The sequence below is a fragment of the Crotalus tigris genome, unplaced genomic scaffold (assembly GCF_016545835.1).
Source record: "Crotalus tigris isolate CLP2741 ecotype Arizona unplaced genomic scaffold, ASM1654583v1 scf7180000017683.1919423, whole genome shotgun sequence".
Lineage (NCBI taxonomy): Eukaryota > Metazoa > Chordata > Lepidosauria > Squamata > Viperidae > Crotalus > Crotalus tigris.
In genome coordinates, this window is record NW_024096563.1 from 615,647 (window position 1) to 632,159 (window position 16,513).

Sequence of the window (16,513 nt, forward strand, 5' to 3'; positions counted from 1 at the left end):
TTAAAGTATCTTTGTAAAACTTGTATGATTAAAAAAAAATTACTGGAAGAGTCTACAGACTTGGATATATTCTTTACGACTTGGTTTGTTTCTACCGGCTGTCAATATCAGTAAAACTGGCTGTTTTTTTAAAATTAATGACAGTAAAAGGAAAGGGCCTCTCCCATCCCACATGGGCTGTGTAGTCCTACTGCACAGGGAATAAAAGGCTGCACGCCCCTTGCCTCCAAAGGGTGCAAACCTTTCACACAGTCTCTTGCGTGAAATACACGCATACTATCGCAAAGGATGCCCCTTGCCGGCGCTAGCACTTTTGAATCCCGCGCGCCCCTGAATCCCGCGCGCCCATTGGCCGCCTCCTCCCGCCCTCTCTTTCTCGATTGGCGAGGACGCGGAAGGCCGGGGCGTCACAAACGCGCCCGCCTCGACTCCCAAGCCCCGCCTCCCTCAGGACTGCAGTTCCCAGCATCCCTTGATGCGGAGGGCGGAGCTTCCGCTGCCGTTCGCCGCTGCCTCGCGGGCGGACTCTTCTTTTCCACTCGGCGCGGCTTGGCTCAGCAGGGAATGTGAGCGCTCGTTGCGGCCGCCTACAATCCCCGGCATGCCTCGCGCGGGCTCGGGCAAGCGTTTCCGGTTGGAGCCGCCGGCTGGTCGTAAACATCCAGGTAAGGAGGAATAAAGGGTCTTAATGGGGGAGGGGCCGGGTTGGGGTGGTATGGAGGGTCTTTTTGGGGGGGGTCCCCTCTCCCTCCCCCTTTTTTTTCTCCCAGAAAGCATAGCAGTGAACCTCAGCGGGGTCGTTACTCGCCTGGGCCACTGTCAGAAGGGATGCAGTACTGCCCAATGGGTAGAGCTGATGAGTGTGGCTTTATTTGGGGTGGGGGAGGGAGACCCAAGGCCTATCTTTGGTTTAACTCTTATTTTCCTGCATGGTTTACTCCGATCCTCTTCCCAGGCTTCAGTGGGGTCTCCACCCACTCCCCACCCCCACCTCCATTAATTGCTATCCTCATAACAACCCTGCGAGGTAGGCCAGCGCGTCCCAACTAGCTCCCTTTGGAGTTGGCAGAAGCAGGACTAATAATGAATGCATTGGCGCTAGTTTTAGGTGGGAGAGAGATGGCACTACACACACATACACACACAGCCAGAGTTCGAAAGAAATTTACCATGATAAGATAGATGGATGTTGTAGATTAATGGATGCTGTAAATAGATGATAGATAGCTGATGGGTGCTATAGATTGATTGATCAATTGATATTTAGATGATAAATATGGATGGATGCTGTGTATAGATGACAGATAAGTAGATGGAAGATGGATGGTGTAGATGGGTGGATGGAAAGGGATAGATGGATGGATTGATGGGATAGATGGATGGAAAGGGATAGATGGATAGATAGATAGATGCTATATATTGATCAATTGATAGATAAATGATAGAAGATGAATAATGTAGATGGATGGATGCTGTAGATAGATAGATAAGATAAGATAGAAGATGGATGGATGGATGGATGCTGTGTATAGATCAGTGGTTCTCAACCTGTGGGTCGGGACCCCATTTGGGGTCGAACGACCATTTCACGGAGGTCGCCAAACAACGCAGTCCGCCATTTTTTTCCTTTTCCTTAGCTGTGCTCCTCCCTTTTATTCTATTGGCTTTTGAAAGCCAATAGAATAGACTCTTGAATAGAGTCTAATTCTATTGGCTTTCAAAAGCCAATAGGAATTGTCCAGGCTGTCTCTGCCCTGCTGAGCCCGCCAAAAGTCCCATTCTGCAAATGGTGCTGCACCAGTTGAGTAGTCCTCGACTTACGACCGGTTGGAGGTCGCGGCATTAAAAAGGTTGAGAACCACTGCGATAGAAGATGAATAATGTAGATGGATGGATGCTGTAGATAGGTAGATAAGATAAGATAGAAGATGGATGGATGCTGTGTATAGATGATAGATAGACAGATGGAAGATGGATGGATGGAAGGGTGCTCTTGTTTCTGACACAGTTTCTTTTCCAGATTCTGCTTGGAGTTCAGATTGGGACCTCGGAGAATCGAATCACCCCAGCACCACCATGTCTCTCTCGGAGTGTTACATCGCGGTGAAGCTAGCTGACCAACCCCTGGCTCCCAAATCCATCTTGCGTCTGCCGGAAAGCGAGCTGGGCGAATGCCCGCTGGGGGGTTGCAGCATCTCGTACCTGAAACAGCTCATTACGGGAAAGTTACAGGAGTCCATCCCTGACCCAGAGTTCATCGGTAAGCTGGTACAACGTGGTTTGATCAGAGATCCAGGTGGCTCTCCCAGGCTGAGCTTGATGGCCCTGGGAAAGAGTGATAGGCCATTAAGATGCATGGACTTCAACTCCCAGAATCCTCCAGACAGCTCCTTGATTTTTTTTATTTTTTTTAAATTTGGGCCTTGGATCAAACCGGAGATGCAATGATGTCAAATATAAGTAATCCTTGACTTAACGACCGCAATTGAACCCAACATTTCTGCTGCTAAGCAGGACAATTGTTGTGAGTTTTATTTTATTTTTTTGCCACCGTTGTTAAATGAATCACTTCAGTTGTTGATAACACAGTTGTTAAGTGGCTTCCCCATGGACTTGGCTTGTCAAAAGGTTGCAAAAGGGGATCACACGACATCCCCCAGGGACAACGCAACCGTCGTAAATATGAGTCAGTCTTGAAGTGACCGGATTTTGATCATGTGACCACGGGGATGCTGCCACGGTCATAAGTGTGAAAAATGGACATAAGTCGCTTTTTTCAGGCTGTTTGTAACTTCCAATGGTCACTAAACGAATGTATGTCAAGGATTATCTCTAATGCTCTTTTACTCCGTTCTAAATCTTTTTACTGGCCTTATTAAACACGGGGAGTGTTTGTGACTAGGACAGGGGTAGGCAACCTCGGCTATTTTATGACTCATGGACTTCAACTCCCAAAATTCTCTGAGTCATAAAAGAGCCGAGGTTGCCTACCCCTGAACTAGGATCCATCAAGTGTGTGGTCAGCCAGATTTGGTGGGGTGTTCAATATAAGTCTTGGCTGCCTTTCAGATCTGATCTATTGCGGGCGTAAACTGCGGGACGATCAAACCCTTGAATTCTACGGGATTCAATCTGGCTCCACCATCCACGTTCTCCGAAAATCCTGGCCCGAACCGGAACAGAAACCCGGTAAGTTCTCCGCTTTGAATCTGAAGCTGCTTCTCGCTTGCTCTGTTATTCCTTTATTGGCGCAAAAAAAAAAAAAAGCCAAGCGTTGAAATGGCGACAATCTTAGGAACAGTGAGTTCGTTGCTGCATCGGGAACCCACAACCCAAACAGGTTTTTAAGAGAGGCTGGGTAGCCACGTGCATGCTTATAACCACAGAGAATCTCACGTCGCCTGGAATCTGGACAGCAGGTCAGTTTTAGCAGTACGATGTACAAACATAATTGAGTCTGGAATTATGGTCGTAAAATGTGTCAGTCGTCAAGCAGGTTCCCAGGCAACCGCACCCAATTTTACAACTTTTGGGGGAAGATGGTCGTTAAGCGAATGCCACAGTGGTTGAGGAACATGGCAACTATTAAGCAAATCCGTTATACACCATGGGCGTTTTTTTTGATGGAAAATTGGAAGCAAAGAGCAGAAACAGCTTAAAAAAAAAAATCACAGACCCAATAATAGCAGGATGCGGCAAATGTTTGCTAGGCGCCCAAAATATGATTGTGGCCAGTTGGAATTCTGGAACTGGGAGGGTAAGTATGCTTTTGGGGGGGGGTATCTGTCATAACTTTGGATGGTTGCTAAGCCACCGGTCGTTCAAACGAGAACTGCCTGTATTACATTTGTACTTCTTCCGATGGTGGAATCCCTGGCAATCCAGTTCTGCGAAGGTTTGTTCCATGTTGCTTTTTCGAGAGTTACCATGGCCATCTCTGCTGGCTTGTCTCTTCCACAGAGCCAGTGGATAAAATGGCCGCCGTGCGGGAGTTCCGCGTCTTACACACCGCGCTGCACAGCAGCCCTGTCTTCAGAGATTCGGTGAGCCTCAAAACTCTGCTCTTCTTTCTGTGCTTTTTATTTGGCTTCCCGGGGGTCCGAGGTCCAGTCTGTTGTTTCCTAGCGTGGCCTAGCTCAGGGGTCTCCAACCCCCGGTGCCAGCAACCAGTCCACACAAACAAGCAAAGCCCCATTTGCAGGATGCAGGCAGCACACAAAATCATGCACCCTCTGGTGTGTGGAAAAATTTCTCTCTACGTAATCGGTCCTGATGGCCAAAAGGTTGGGGACCTCTGGCCTAGCTGAATCTCCCTGGGTTTTCCACGCAGGTTTTCAAGATGCTGGGCAATAAGGAGTCTCTGGATCAGATCATTGTCGCTACCCCAGGCCTCAGCGGTGATCCGATCGCTTTGGGTGAGTCGTAGATCCAAAAGTGGGTTAGATTGTAGTCTGGGGTGTTAGAGCTGAGTTGTAACACCTCGGCCAAATGCTGAAGCTTTCTTCATGAGAATTATGAGTACACACCATCAAGAGAGCGACTTGGATAACTTTCCTAAGTTGGATTTCTAAAAGAGCCTTGCAGAATTGTATGAGATGAGACGAAGAAAAAAACCCCCAAAAATAAAAATGAAAACAATGAACATTAAAACCTCACCTGTGCATCCTAAAGATGGGAAGAAAAAGGAGTAGCAGGAAAGGTCAGTCTTTTAATCAGGTCTTATCTTCAACTCCAGAGAGGATGGTTTGGTTTTTCAGCTTCCTTATTTTTCAGTAGGTATAATATTATCTGCCATTTGCTCATTAGTGATCTCGCTCTCTTTATCTCACAGGGGTCCTGCAAGATAAAGACCTGTTCTCTGTTTTTGCTGACCCAGCCATGCTGGACACGTAAGTTTGCTACAGAGGCTTTTTTTTTTTTTTTTAAATCATTATGCTGTTTTATTTATTTATTTATTTGTAAAATTTATTATCTTCCCATCTTGCCCAATGGTAACTCTGGGTGGCTTACAATATTAAAAGAGAAAACTGTATAGTGGGTAGGTAGGTAGGTAGGTAGGTAGGTAGGTAGGTAGGTAGGTAGGTAGATAGATAGATAGATAGATGTGTTGTGTGTGTGTGAGAGAGAGATGATAGATAGATGATAGATAGATAGATAGATAGATAGATAGATAGATAGATAGATAGATAGATAGATACAGAGATAGACCGATAGAGAGATAGATGATAGGTAGGTAGATAGGTGGGTAGATAGATAGGTGGGCAGACAGACAGACAGATAGATAACCTTTATTGTGATTTTTTTTACTGTGGGCACAATGGAATACATTAAAAATGAAATTTACTTGCTCTCAAAATGTACACGTAACACACATTTAAACATACTATATACAACTTACGTATAGACCTATAGCCTTACATATAAGTAACATTAATCACTGTCCATCTTGAATACATAATGGGAGGAAGCCTGAGAGTTCACAAGATTAATAAGTTAATAACAAGATAAATACAGGTAGTCTTCGTCTTACGGCCGCAACTGAGCCCAACATTTATGTTGCTAAGTGAAACATTTGTTAAGTGAGTTTTTGGCCCGTTTTACGCCCTTGCTTGCCACAGCTGTTAATCACCGCAGTTGATAAATCAGTAACTCAGTTGTTCCCCCCCCCCATTGACTTTGCTTGTCAGAAGGTCGCAAAAGGGGATCACAGGATGCTGCAACGGTTGTTAAGTGTGAAAAACGGTCACAAGTTGCTTTTCCCAGTGCTGTTGTGACTTTGAACGGTCACTCAACGAATTGGTGTCAGTTGGGGACTTGCCTGTATTCTGGAAATCCAACAGATTTTAGGCTGAGGGACCCTGCTGGGCGAGCTTTGAGGCCATCCAACTCTATGGTTCAGCGCCCCTCTAGCCCTCCTCCCCGCTTCGTTCTCGCTGCTTTTCTTAGACTCATCCCAAGCCATCCCGCCTTGGTGAACGCCATCGTCCTGGTCCTTCATTCGGTGGCAGGCAGTGCCCCGTTGCCCACCGCGGAGACCTCCTCACGCAGCAACATGCCTTCCAGCTCCTACCGAGACATGCCGGGTAAGGAACGTGCTACGGCACGGAGCAGAAATTGCCGGATTTAACACTTGGGGCTACAGGTGGTCCTCACTGCCTGAATGAATGGTGGCTTATGCCTGTTCACTGAAGTTACAGCCCTTGGCCATTGGAGTCTGGTGGAAGAGGCCTGGCTTTGGGACGAGGTTCAGTGTGGCTTCTTTCTCTCTCCCTCTCTTGTCCAGGAGGGTTCCTGTTTGAAGGTCTCTCCGATGATGAAGATGACTTCCATCAGGTAACGTGAGAAGATGGGTGGGCATCTCTGAGAAGGGAAGGCCAAAGCATGAAGAGAATAGAGAACAGAGACTAGAGACTAGAATAGAATGTAGAGTAGAGTAGAATAGAATAGAATAGAATATAGAATTGAATATAAAATGGAATATAAAATGGAATAGAAGATAAAATGGAATAGAATATAGAATGTAGAATAGAATAGAATTAGAGGAGAGAAGAATAGAATAGAATAGAATAGAATAGAACAGAACAGAATAGAATAGAATAAATAAATAGAATTAGAGTAGAGTAGAATAGAATAGAGTATAAAATAGAATATAAAATAGAATAGAATATAGAATAGAATATAGAATATAAAATGGAATAAAATATAGAATGTAGAATAGAATAGAATTAGAGAATAGAATTAGAGTAGAGTAGAATAAAATAGAATAGAGTATAAAATAGAATATAAAATAAAATAGAGTATAAAATAGAATAGAATATAGAATATAAAATGGAATAGAATGTAGAATAGAATAGAATTAGAGGAGAATAGAATTAGATTAGATTAGATTAGAATAGAATAGAATTACAGAATAGAACAGAATTACAGAATAGAATAGAATAGAATAGAATAGAATAGAATAGAATAGAATAGATATTGGAATATAGAATAGAATAGAATAGAATAGAATAGAATAGAATAGTTTATTTGGCCAAGTGTGATTAGACACACGGAATTTGTCTCCGATGCAGATCTCAGTATACATGCAACGCAACAGAATAATGATCATCATCATCACAGTCATAATACTAATAAGGGGGGAGCAAAGAATATAATAAGTATAAATAATACTACAGCCATGCTGCATGGGTTAATAGACATCAGGTAACACTGTGAGACTCAGGTGTGCAGCAGAGTGAAGGCACGAGGGAAAAACCTGTTCCTGTATCCAGTTGTTTTGGCACGCAATGCCCTGTTGCACCATCCAGAAGGGAGGAGTTGAAACACTTTATGTCCAGGATGTGAGGGGAATGTAGTTATTTTCCCAGCCCTCCGATCTGCGCAGTATACAGGACTTCTATGAGTTTAAAAGGCACCGATCTGTACCTTTCTCAGATCTTCTCTTGGGAACAATACGGGATTATTCTTCCGGGTTTAAAATGTGGCTTTGAAAAACTCTGGAACTCTCAGCAGCTTCTTATTCTGGGTCGGAATGGGGATTAAGGATTTTTTTTTTAAAATCCAAGCCTTGTTCTGAGTAAAGCCTCTTCTCTCCCGACAGAGCACAAGGACCACCCCATCCAGCAGCACCTCTGGATCCCGGCCAGCATCTCTTGGCTACACAGGTGCAGCAGGGCCTCGGCCCATCACTCAGAGCGAGTTGGCCACCGCCCTCGCCCTGGCCAGCACCCCGGAGAGCAGCTCACATACCCCAACGCCCGGAACCCAGGTCAGCGGGATGCAGAGAGAGTTTGGCTGATCTCCAAAGCCCCCAAAAGAGGTCTAGCCCCTCCTGAGAGGTGACAGTGGGAAAGACTTGGTCTAAAGCAGGGGTCTTCAAACGTGGCCCTTTGATGACTTGTGGACTTCAACTCCCAGAATTCCTCAGCCAGGCACGCGTGCCTGGCTGAGGAATTCTGGGAGTTGAAGTCCACAAGTCATCAAAGGGCCACGTTTGAAGACCCCTGGTCTAGGCTCATCTCTAAGTTAATTCAGGGTATACCGTTGCATGGGGAGACATCTTCAATTAAAAAAAGCACAAAGAAAAATATTTTTACTGTTATTTCATACCTGCCTCCGTCTGTAGAAAACTGGATCCCTTTCAATGAATTTGGGGAAACCAAGAGTGGAGTAGTTAAAAAAAAAAAAGGCTCATACTGCAGGCACAACCACAAATCGGAACCTTTTTGCAATGTGCATTGATGGATCAAGACCACGGGTCTTCAAACTTGGCCCTTTGATGACCCCTGGTCTAAAGCAATGTTTCTCAGACTTGGCCACTTTAAAGCATTGTGGACTACAACTCCCAGAACTCCCCAGCCAGTCTGAGGTTGCAGGCCCTGCAGTCCGATTTCTCTGGAGGGCACCAGATTGAGGAATTGTTGATATTAGTCCAGCGCCAATTTCAAAAACGGCTTGGAAGAGCAGCTTTGGATTTCTGCAAGCCTTTTCAGGCTTGATCACATTTATATAAAAAAGGAAGGTATGCCGCAGCTGCTTTAATGAGCGGGATCATTAAAGCAGCACGTCTTTAGCGTGACTCTGAAAGCTGCGGCAACTTTAGTCTGTCAGGAAAGCCTGAAGAAAAAAGAAAACTTGGAACAATCTGTGGATAAGCCTTTTCTTCTTCTGAGGCATGCAAGGAGTCTCATGTAGTTTCTTGATAAAAAAAACATTTCCTTCCTGAGTTACGAATGTTGTTACACGTCGCCTTCCTTCGTGCTAAGCTGGCTGGTAAGCCAGGAATGGGCCTGGCAAGCGTAGGAAGGCGTGGTCTACTCCTGGGTGACAATTTCTGCCTTTTCAGGGACATTCGTCCGGCACATCTCCCATGTCCTCTAGCGTGCAGTCGGGAACACCCATCACCAATGACCTCTTCAGCCAGGCCTTGCAGCACGCCCTCCAGGCATCAGGACAGCCTAACCTTCAGGTCTGTAGATCTCAAGAAGCTGGGATTGTTCGTTCGTTCATTCATTCATTCATTCATTCATTCATTCATTCATTCATTCATTCATGTCCTTACATTTTGGTTCAGCCCTCCAATGGTCTAAATTGGGAAACTGTGGGCATCCTAGACCACCAAGCTAAATCTCAAAACTTCCGGGAACACCTGGAAGCTTGGCATTCAGACAAATCAGCCATCCACAGACACACAGAGACAAACCACATTTCCACCCCCTTCAGAAGAGGCAAAAGAAAAAGCTAAGAAGGAAACAAAAAGAGCAGAAGGCACCCTCTTCAATAGCTGACACTCAGATAAGCAGGGATTACCACCAGACAAACTTATCAAATAGAAAAAAAAACCCCACCCTAATCAGGAAACTACCAAAGAGAAAACCTCCCATCACCCCCACCAACATTGGCAGGGCATCTTCCCAATACACAAACAGGGAGTAGACTCCCCACTCCCTCACACTGATGGTGATACTTAGCTGGGTAATGAAACATCTCCAAGGAGACCACCGAGAGCCGCAAGGACTCCGCGGTTGTCTGAAGTACCCAGTTCTGCTGGCCTCTTCCCAGCACCCCAGAGAGACAGGTGAGGCTCAGCAATGATGGGAGCGAGAGAGATTTGAATCTTGCACCAGGGCCCGGCTATTTCCGTATCCCGTGACGGTGCTTGACCTGGTGTCCCTTCCTTTGTTTGCTTTCCCCTTGCAGAGCCAGTGGCAGCCCCAGCTGCAGCAGCTGCGAGACATGGGCATCCATGACGACGAGCTGAGTCTCCGCGCCCTGCAGGCCACCGGGGGGGACATCCAGGCTGCCCTGGAGCTCATCTTTGCAGGAGGAGCCCCTTAACCTCCACTAGGCCTCCGATCCCGTAGGAGGTGACGCGACGCATCCGATCTCTGCATCCCCAAGCCAGCCCTTCGACGTGCATGGCCCCCCACCCCCCATTCCTCGGTGTGCTCTTCTCCCTTCGCATTGCGGGGTCCCAGAACGTTGCGTCCCATCTCCTTTTCCTTGACTCCGGACGAGGACCCTTTCAACGGGAGCTCTGAACACCGGACTGCAGTTTGGCAAAACGGCTGCCTTAAGACGGGAATGTTCCAGGATCAGGATGTTATTGCCTGCTCCAGAAATGACTCAGCTCTGCCCCATCCATAAAAGGGCTCCTTGATCCTTTGAAGAACGCACTCATTTGCCTCTCTTCCTTGTGGTTTTTCTTCCTACCCTGGCCAAGCTTCCCCTGTGGCTTGCTGGACTCTTAAACTGTCTCATTAAATCTGGTTTCCTCCAAATAATCTCTTGCTTGCTTCTTGCTGCTGCTGGTGCTTAGGTTATCACGGTAGCGAATCCTTGACTCAACCACCATTGGTTTAGTTTTTAGTTCCAAGTTGGAGCTGCCTTGAAAAAAAAGTGATGCACAATTGGTCTTCCTACTTAAGCACCGTTGCAGCATCTCCCATGTCGCTTGATCAGAATTTGGGTGCTTGGGAACTGGCGTGGATTTACTATGGTTGCAACGTCTTGGGTGGAGGGTGTCACGTGATCCCCATTTGTGACTCTCCCAGCTGGCTTCTGTCAAGCAAACTCAGTGGGGGGGGGGGATTTGGATTTCCTTAATGACCACATGATTCCCATAGCATGGGGGAAAAAAGGCATAAAATTGGGCACAACCTCTTCACTTAGCAATGGAAATTCTCATCCCAATTTTGGTCGTAAGTCCTTAGTCCAGTGATGGCGAACCTTTTAGAGACCGAGTGCCCAAACTGCAACCCAAAGCCCACTTATTTATCGCTGGGTGCCAGGTGGGCATGGCTGTGGTGCTCATGGCAGATTGGGTGGGTGTGGCCAATCACCTCGATGTTGCTCGAGGGAGTCTGTGGGGGCCGGGGAGTGTTGGGGGAGATCTAGGGGTCTCTGGCAGGTGGGGTGGTGGGCAAGAGGCTTGTTCTGCAGGGTGAGGCAGGGCAGGGGTGCCATTGTCACAGGGCAAGGCGAGGCAGGGGCCAGGGCAGCTGCTGCCTGACACCATCGGCCCCCCCACACAGAGGCCAGCAAGCGCATGGGTGCTGGGATGCATCCAGCCATGTGGGACCTCGGCCAGTTAGCGGGCGGCTGGTTGAAAAGGGACGGTTGCCATCTCCGGGGCATGGTGCGCGTGCCCACAGAGAGGGCTCTGAGTGCCGCCTCTGGCACAGGTTCGCCACCACTGCCTTAGCCTGTACTTGAGGCCCACGAGATGTGATTAAGGGACATAAAAGGTTTTTGAATCCTATGTCGAACAACTGCATTTTATTTTTCAAGATTGCTTATGGTTTTCTCACTTGGGCCGTTAGAATCCCGGCTTGTTAGAAATCAAGGGCAGATGGCGCTCATGCAATCGCACGCTGCCTGCCATCTTAAGACGTAAAAAGGAATTCTTTTTGCTTCCGTTAGCTTCCCCCCTGTAATTTTTATGTCCTTGTGCAAACTTTGGAGTTTCCAAATTCTGCTGGAAGCTCAGTATGATCTAGGATTAGTCCTTTGGGGATACATCTACAAATCTGGGCTTGAGATAGTGGCATGTCGTTAATTTGACAGCCAGTTTGGTGTAGTGGTTAAGGCAGTGGGCTAGAAACCAAGAGATTGCGAGTTCTGGTCCCACCTTAGCCACAAAGCCAGCTGGGTGACCTTGGACCAGTCCCTTTTTCTGAGCTCCAGGAAGGAGACAATGTCAAACCACTTTGGAAAAACCTTGCCAAGAAAACGGCAAGGATTTTTCTGGACGGTCTTGGAGAAACCATTGAATAGAAGGAAAAATAATAATAATAATAATAAACTTTGTGGACAGCAGAGGGTACTGTTTCTCCATCACCAATGCAGCTCTACCTAAAGATTTCAAGCCAACTTCTTCAGAAAAGAGATTCTGGAAGAGAAATTCTCCTTTTCCCCCTTTCTTAATTTTTTTTTTTTTAAATCTGCTGGATTCCTGCCTCAGTGACCTTTCAAGAGCATTTTTCAGGCAGCAGATCCTTGGGATGGAACCAGAATCGCTGCTTTGACCACCAGGAATGAAAGAATTCTTCCAGCAAGTGAAAAGTGCATTGTGCCACGTTGGAGAAGTAGGAATTGCGAGAGATTTTCCAGAAACTCCAAAAACATCCTTTCTCAGGAGTAGGATGGACCAGAATGGAATGCTTTTACAGCTAGTCCCTTCTTAAGGACTGGTCGCTTAGTGAACTCACCACAGACCCTCTACCTGCTAAAAATACTCCTTAATTAGTTCTGCAACATTCTGTGGTCCCGTGGTCAGACTGTGGTCGTTTTTGGCTTAGCAAAGAAATTACTGATTGTACATTGAGGGTTACCCACAATTCTACTAAATGCTCTTTTTAAATGGAATGTAAAGAATCTAACCTTTCCAGGATCTCATGTTTAAAAAGCCTGGTTTGCATTTTTCAATAGTTGGGTTAAAGGCCAGCTTGTGTTTGGAGGGTCCTTGGTGCTCTCTGAGCTTGATTGTTTTCTTGCAATCGTTTATTTGGCTGTTTTCTTGCAGACATTTCATTACCCAAACTAGGCAACAGCACTGATGATGTTACCTAATTGGGTCAGGAAATGTCTGCAAGAAAGCAATCAAGTTCAGACAGCGTCAAGTACCCCACAGTTGTCGTCATCGTTATCCTCCTCCTCCCCCCCCCTCCTCCTCCTCCTCCTCCTCCTCCTCCTCCTTTCCTTCCTCCATTCCATTCTATTACTGATGATGTTACCTAGTTGGGTCAAGAAACGTCTGCAAGAAAACACTCAAGTTCAGAGAGCATCATACCCCACAGTTCTCCTCCTCCTCCTCCTCCTCCTCCTCCTCCTCCTCCTCTCCTTCCTCCATTCTGCTCTATTACTGATGATGTTACCTAGCTGGGTCAAGAAACGTCTGCAAGAAAACCACCCAGCTCAGAGCCCTCATTTCGACCCCGAACTATAAATATTATTGAAACTTGTGTTTTTATCAGACTGGATTAGAGTCTCGGGCTGAGGCCTTCCCCACCTCCAGAAACCCCCTACTCAACCCCTCACAAGTGATGGAAGACTTGCAAGCGGGCTCACCTTTACCCACGATGGCTCAGGACGCCCATCCAGCCTTCAGAGGGTGAAAAGTGTGAACCTACAATTTTCATTCCCCCCCTCGTGGGTTTTCCACAGGTGATTTCAGATCGATGCAAAGCCGCCTTCAGAATGAGTTCCGCAAAACACCGAGTGTTCCTCTCCCCCACGCCGAAGGTAACGATTTCTCAAGAAAATTGGAACCGCAGTAGGGGAGGAAAAATAAGAAAAGTGAAGAAGTGACAAAGGTTTAACCGTATTTAGTGGTGCGGTTGCTGCTGTTTTACTTCGCACCTCTGCCCACGAGAACCGTTTGCCCTCCAGAGCTGCAGAAGAAAATGGAAAACCGATGCAATGGGACGGTTGACTGTTTTTTTCTCACTTCAGGTGTGCACTGGAAACGCAATCTTTTTTTTAAAAAAAAAAACCCACAAGCTTCCTGCCTGCAAATTCTTCTTCCCGATTAACTCTGTGTTGCCCTTGAATGCGCTTTCTCTAGTTCCTGACCTTCTTCTGCCATTTCCAGTCATCTCCACGCAGCCAAGATGGAGGGAAACTGCTGTAGTGGATGATCAACAGATCTTAAAAGCCACTAATAAAATTCTTGTGTCCCCTGAGAAGTGGGACCGAAGACAGCTAGTGGGAGAGGCTCGGTCTAAACTGGTGTTTCTCAACCGTGGCAACTTGATTGCAGGCTGGGGGATTCTGGGAGTTGGAAGTCCACAAAGAAAGTTGGCAACTTGAAGCTTTGTGGACTTCAACTCCCATAATTCCCCAGCCAGCCTGGAATTGCAGGCTGGGGAATTATGGGAGCTGAAGTCCATAAAGTTGGCAGTTTGAAGCTTTGTGGACTTCAATGCCCAAAATTCTTGGCGTTGAAGTTCACAAAGCTTTAAGTTGCCAAGGATGAGAAACACTGATGTGGTATCTGAAGCAGATAACTGAAAACCCATCTTAGCATTTATGTCTTCCTGTGGTATTTATTACACACTGGAATTCAAGTAATTGCACCTTGCAGAAACGATTAGCTTCATACCTGCATATCCAAGGACATTTATTAGACTCCTTGAGGGCTTGCAGGAAGTAACCTGCCCCAGACGCCGTTAAACCAGAATGTTGGTTGATGGGTTTTTTGCTTTTTGCTTTTCTCTGGCTGGGTGAATTTTATATTGCCACCCTGAATTCTCAGATCTCCCTTGGCACTTAGGAGGCTGCTGGAAAAGCTTCCATTATATTGAGATGCGGGTTTAGCCAAGCAACACTGGGTAGTTAATAATATCTTTATTCCCACATCCCTCATTAAAATGCACTTTTAGCTTCCTCTCCGGGCGGTTAAGCAGAGCAATCTCTCTTTACTTTTTCTCCAAATCTCCGTTTCCAACCTTTTGGTCCTTCTAATTTTTCAACTTGAATTTCCATGCCCCAAAACTTGATTTTTCCCTGCAGTTCATTCAGAATGAAGTCATATTTTCTCCCAACTGCTGGCAAGGCCAAAATCAATAGTAATTCATATAAATGGAAATAGCCCCCCCCCCACTCGAATGACATTTATTTTACAAGGGGGACACTGAACAATCTCGTTCCTGTAAACGCCCCATGATCTCACTGGAGTGGGATAAATAGCCAATGCAGCTTAAAATAGCCGCAGAGAAGACTTTGGTTAAGCAGCAACCGCTATCCAGCAGTACAAGAATGCTGCTACTCCTCTAAAAATTTAAGATTTGCTTAATTTGCAAGATCAAGCTTGGGGGCTAAAGCAGAGGTCCTCAACCTTTTGGGCACCAGGGACTGGTTCTGTGGAGAGAGATTTTTTTTTTTTTAAAAAAAAGAAGTTTTTTTACAATCATAATTATTCAACAAAAACGTGTTGTCTGAGTATCTTATTCACTAATACAAATTAAATTCCTAATCCCTAAATCTTTTCTCTAACCATTGATAAAATAGGTCCTAAGTTTGAAAATAGTCTGTTTCTTCTTTTTCTTTCAACCTTCAAGTAAGTCTGTCCATTTCTGCACAGTCTAATTTATTATTATTATTATTATTTCGTCTTCTGGTGGTATTTCTTCGTTCTTCCAATATTGTGCAAATATAATTCTTGCCGCTGTTATCACATGTAGAATCAAATATGCACTTTGCTTGTCAGGTTTTTCTGGCATTGTACCTAGTGAAAAAAAATCAGGTTTATAGTCTATGTGTTCCTCGGGAGAGAGATTTTTTTCGCAGACTGGAGACGAGGTGGTTTCATGTGCTGCCTGCATCCTGCGGATGGGGCTTTGCTTGTTTGCATGGATCAGTTTCTGGCCTGCTGTGGACCAGTGCTGTCCATGGACCAGAGTTTGGGGATCCCTGGGCTAAAGCAAATAAGGTTAACCATGTAAGCCCGTGGTGGCGAACCTATGGCATGCGTGCCACAGGTGGCATACAGAGCCCTCTCTGTGGGCACATGCACCGTCACTCCAGTCCTAGGCCTTCAGCTGGGTTTTATAAAATCTTTTCGCTTTAGGCCTTTGCTGCCATGTGCAAAAAAAAAAAAAAAGGTTCAATCAATCAATTTCAACTTCTCGTGGGAAAAAAAAAAAGATCTCGCAAAGTTGGAATTGATTGAACTTTTTAGTCCCACCCAGTCTGCCATTACCACCGCAGCCACGCCCACCCAATGGGCCACATCTACCCAATGGGCGACGCCCACCTGGCACCCAATGATACATAAGTGGATTTTGGGTTGCAGTTTGGGCATTCACTGCTTCTTGAATGTTGTTCCACTAGTTAATTGTTCTAACTGTCAGGAAGTTTCTCCTTAGTTCTAGGTTGCTTCTCTCCTTGATCAGTTTCCATCCGTTGCTTCTTGTCCTGCCTTTAGGTGCTTTGGAGAATAGCTTGGCTCCCTCTTCTTTGGGGCAGCTCCTGAGATACTGGAAGGCTGCTATCATGTCCCCCCTCGTCCTTCTCGTCATTAAACTAGACATACCCAATTCCAGCAACTGTTCCTTCTATGTTTTAGCCTCCAGTCCCCTGATCATCTTTGTTGCTCTTCTCTGTACTCTTTCTAGAGTCTCAACATCTTTTTTACATGAAGTTCACAAGTCTTAAAGTTGCCAAGATTGGACACCCTGTGGAAGCTGACTTTTTTTTTTTAACCACCTCCTTTGGAAATCCCAGGTGAGATATTTGCAGGTAATATGCAATAGTCCTCTTGCTGCTGTGCTGCTCTCAATCTAGGAGAGTCTGGTTCCATTGCCCCCTAACCCATGGCACCAGTTTAAGATCTGGAAATCACTTTAATAGCTTTATTAAAGAGTGGTGGTGCAGTGGTTAGAAGGCAACATTGCAGGCTGACTCTGCTCACTGCTAAGAGTTTGATCCTGGCCCGCTCAAGGTTGACTCAGCCTTCCATCCTTCCGAAGTCGATAAAATGAGGACCCAGATTGTTGTGGGGCAAGAGGCTGAC

General features: G+C 46.0%; 1 protein-coding gene across 1 annotated transcript; it reads left to right on the plus strand.

The window, feature by feature from the left end:
• Nucleotides 1-511: 511 nt before the first annotated feature.
• On the plus strand, nucleotides 512-10,280 carry UBL7 (ubiquitin like 7). Its single transcript, XM_039337552.1, has 11 exons — nucleotides 512-665; nucleotides 2,021-2,260; nucleotides 3,070-3,189; nucleotides 3,961-4,043; nucleotides 4,331-4,415; nucleotides 4,832-4,889; nucleotides 5,947-6,083; nucleotides 6,284-6,333; nucleotides 7,601-7,768; nucleotides 8,846-8,968; nucleotides 9,700-10,280. The coding sequence occupies exons 1-11, from the start codon at nucleotides 602-604 to the stop codon at nucleotides 9,835-9,837; spliced, it is 1,266 nt and encodes a 421-aa protein (XP_039193486.1). The 5' UTR covers nucleotides 512-601; the 3' UTR covers nucleotides 9,838-10,280.
• Nucleotides 10,281-16,513: the final 6,233 nt, after the last annotated feature.

What these genes read in the sequence shown, in the direction of transcription:
- UBL7 (XM_039337552.1), top strand. Translation starts at nt 602, where the DNA reads ATGCCTCGCGCGGGCTCGGGCAAGCGTTTCCGGTTGGAGCCGCCGGCT. An exon ending in ATGAAGATGACTTCCATCAG is followed by an intron (nt 6,334 to 7,600) that starts GTAACGTGAGAA and finishes CTCTCCCGACAG; the next exon opens with AGCACAAGGACCACCCCATC. An exon ending in CAGGACAGCCTAACCTTCAG is followed by an intron (nt 8,969 to 9,699) that starts GTCTGTAGATCT and finishes TTCCCCTTGCAG; the next exon opens with AGCCAGTGGCAGCCCCAGCT.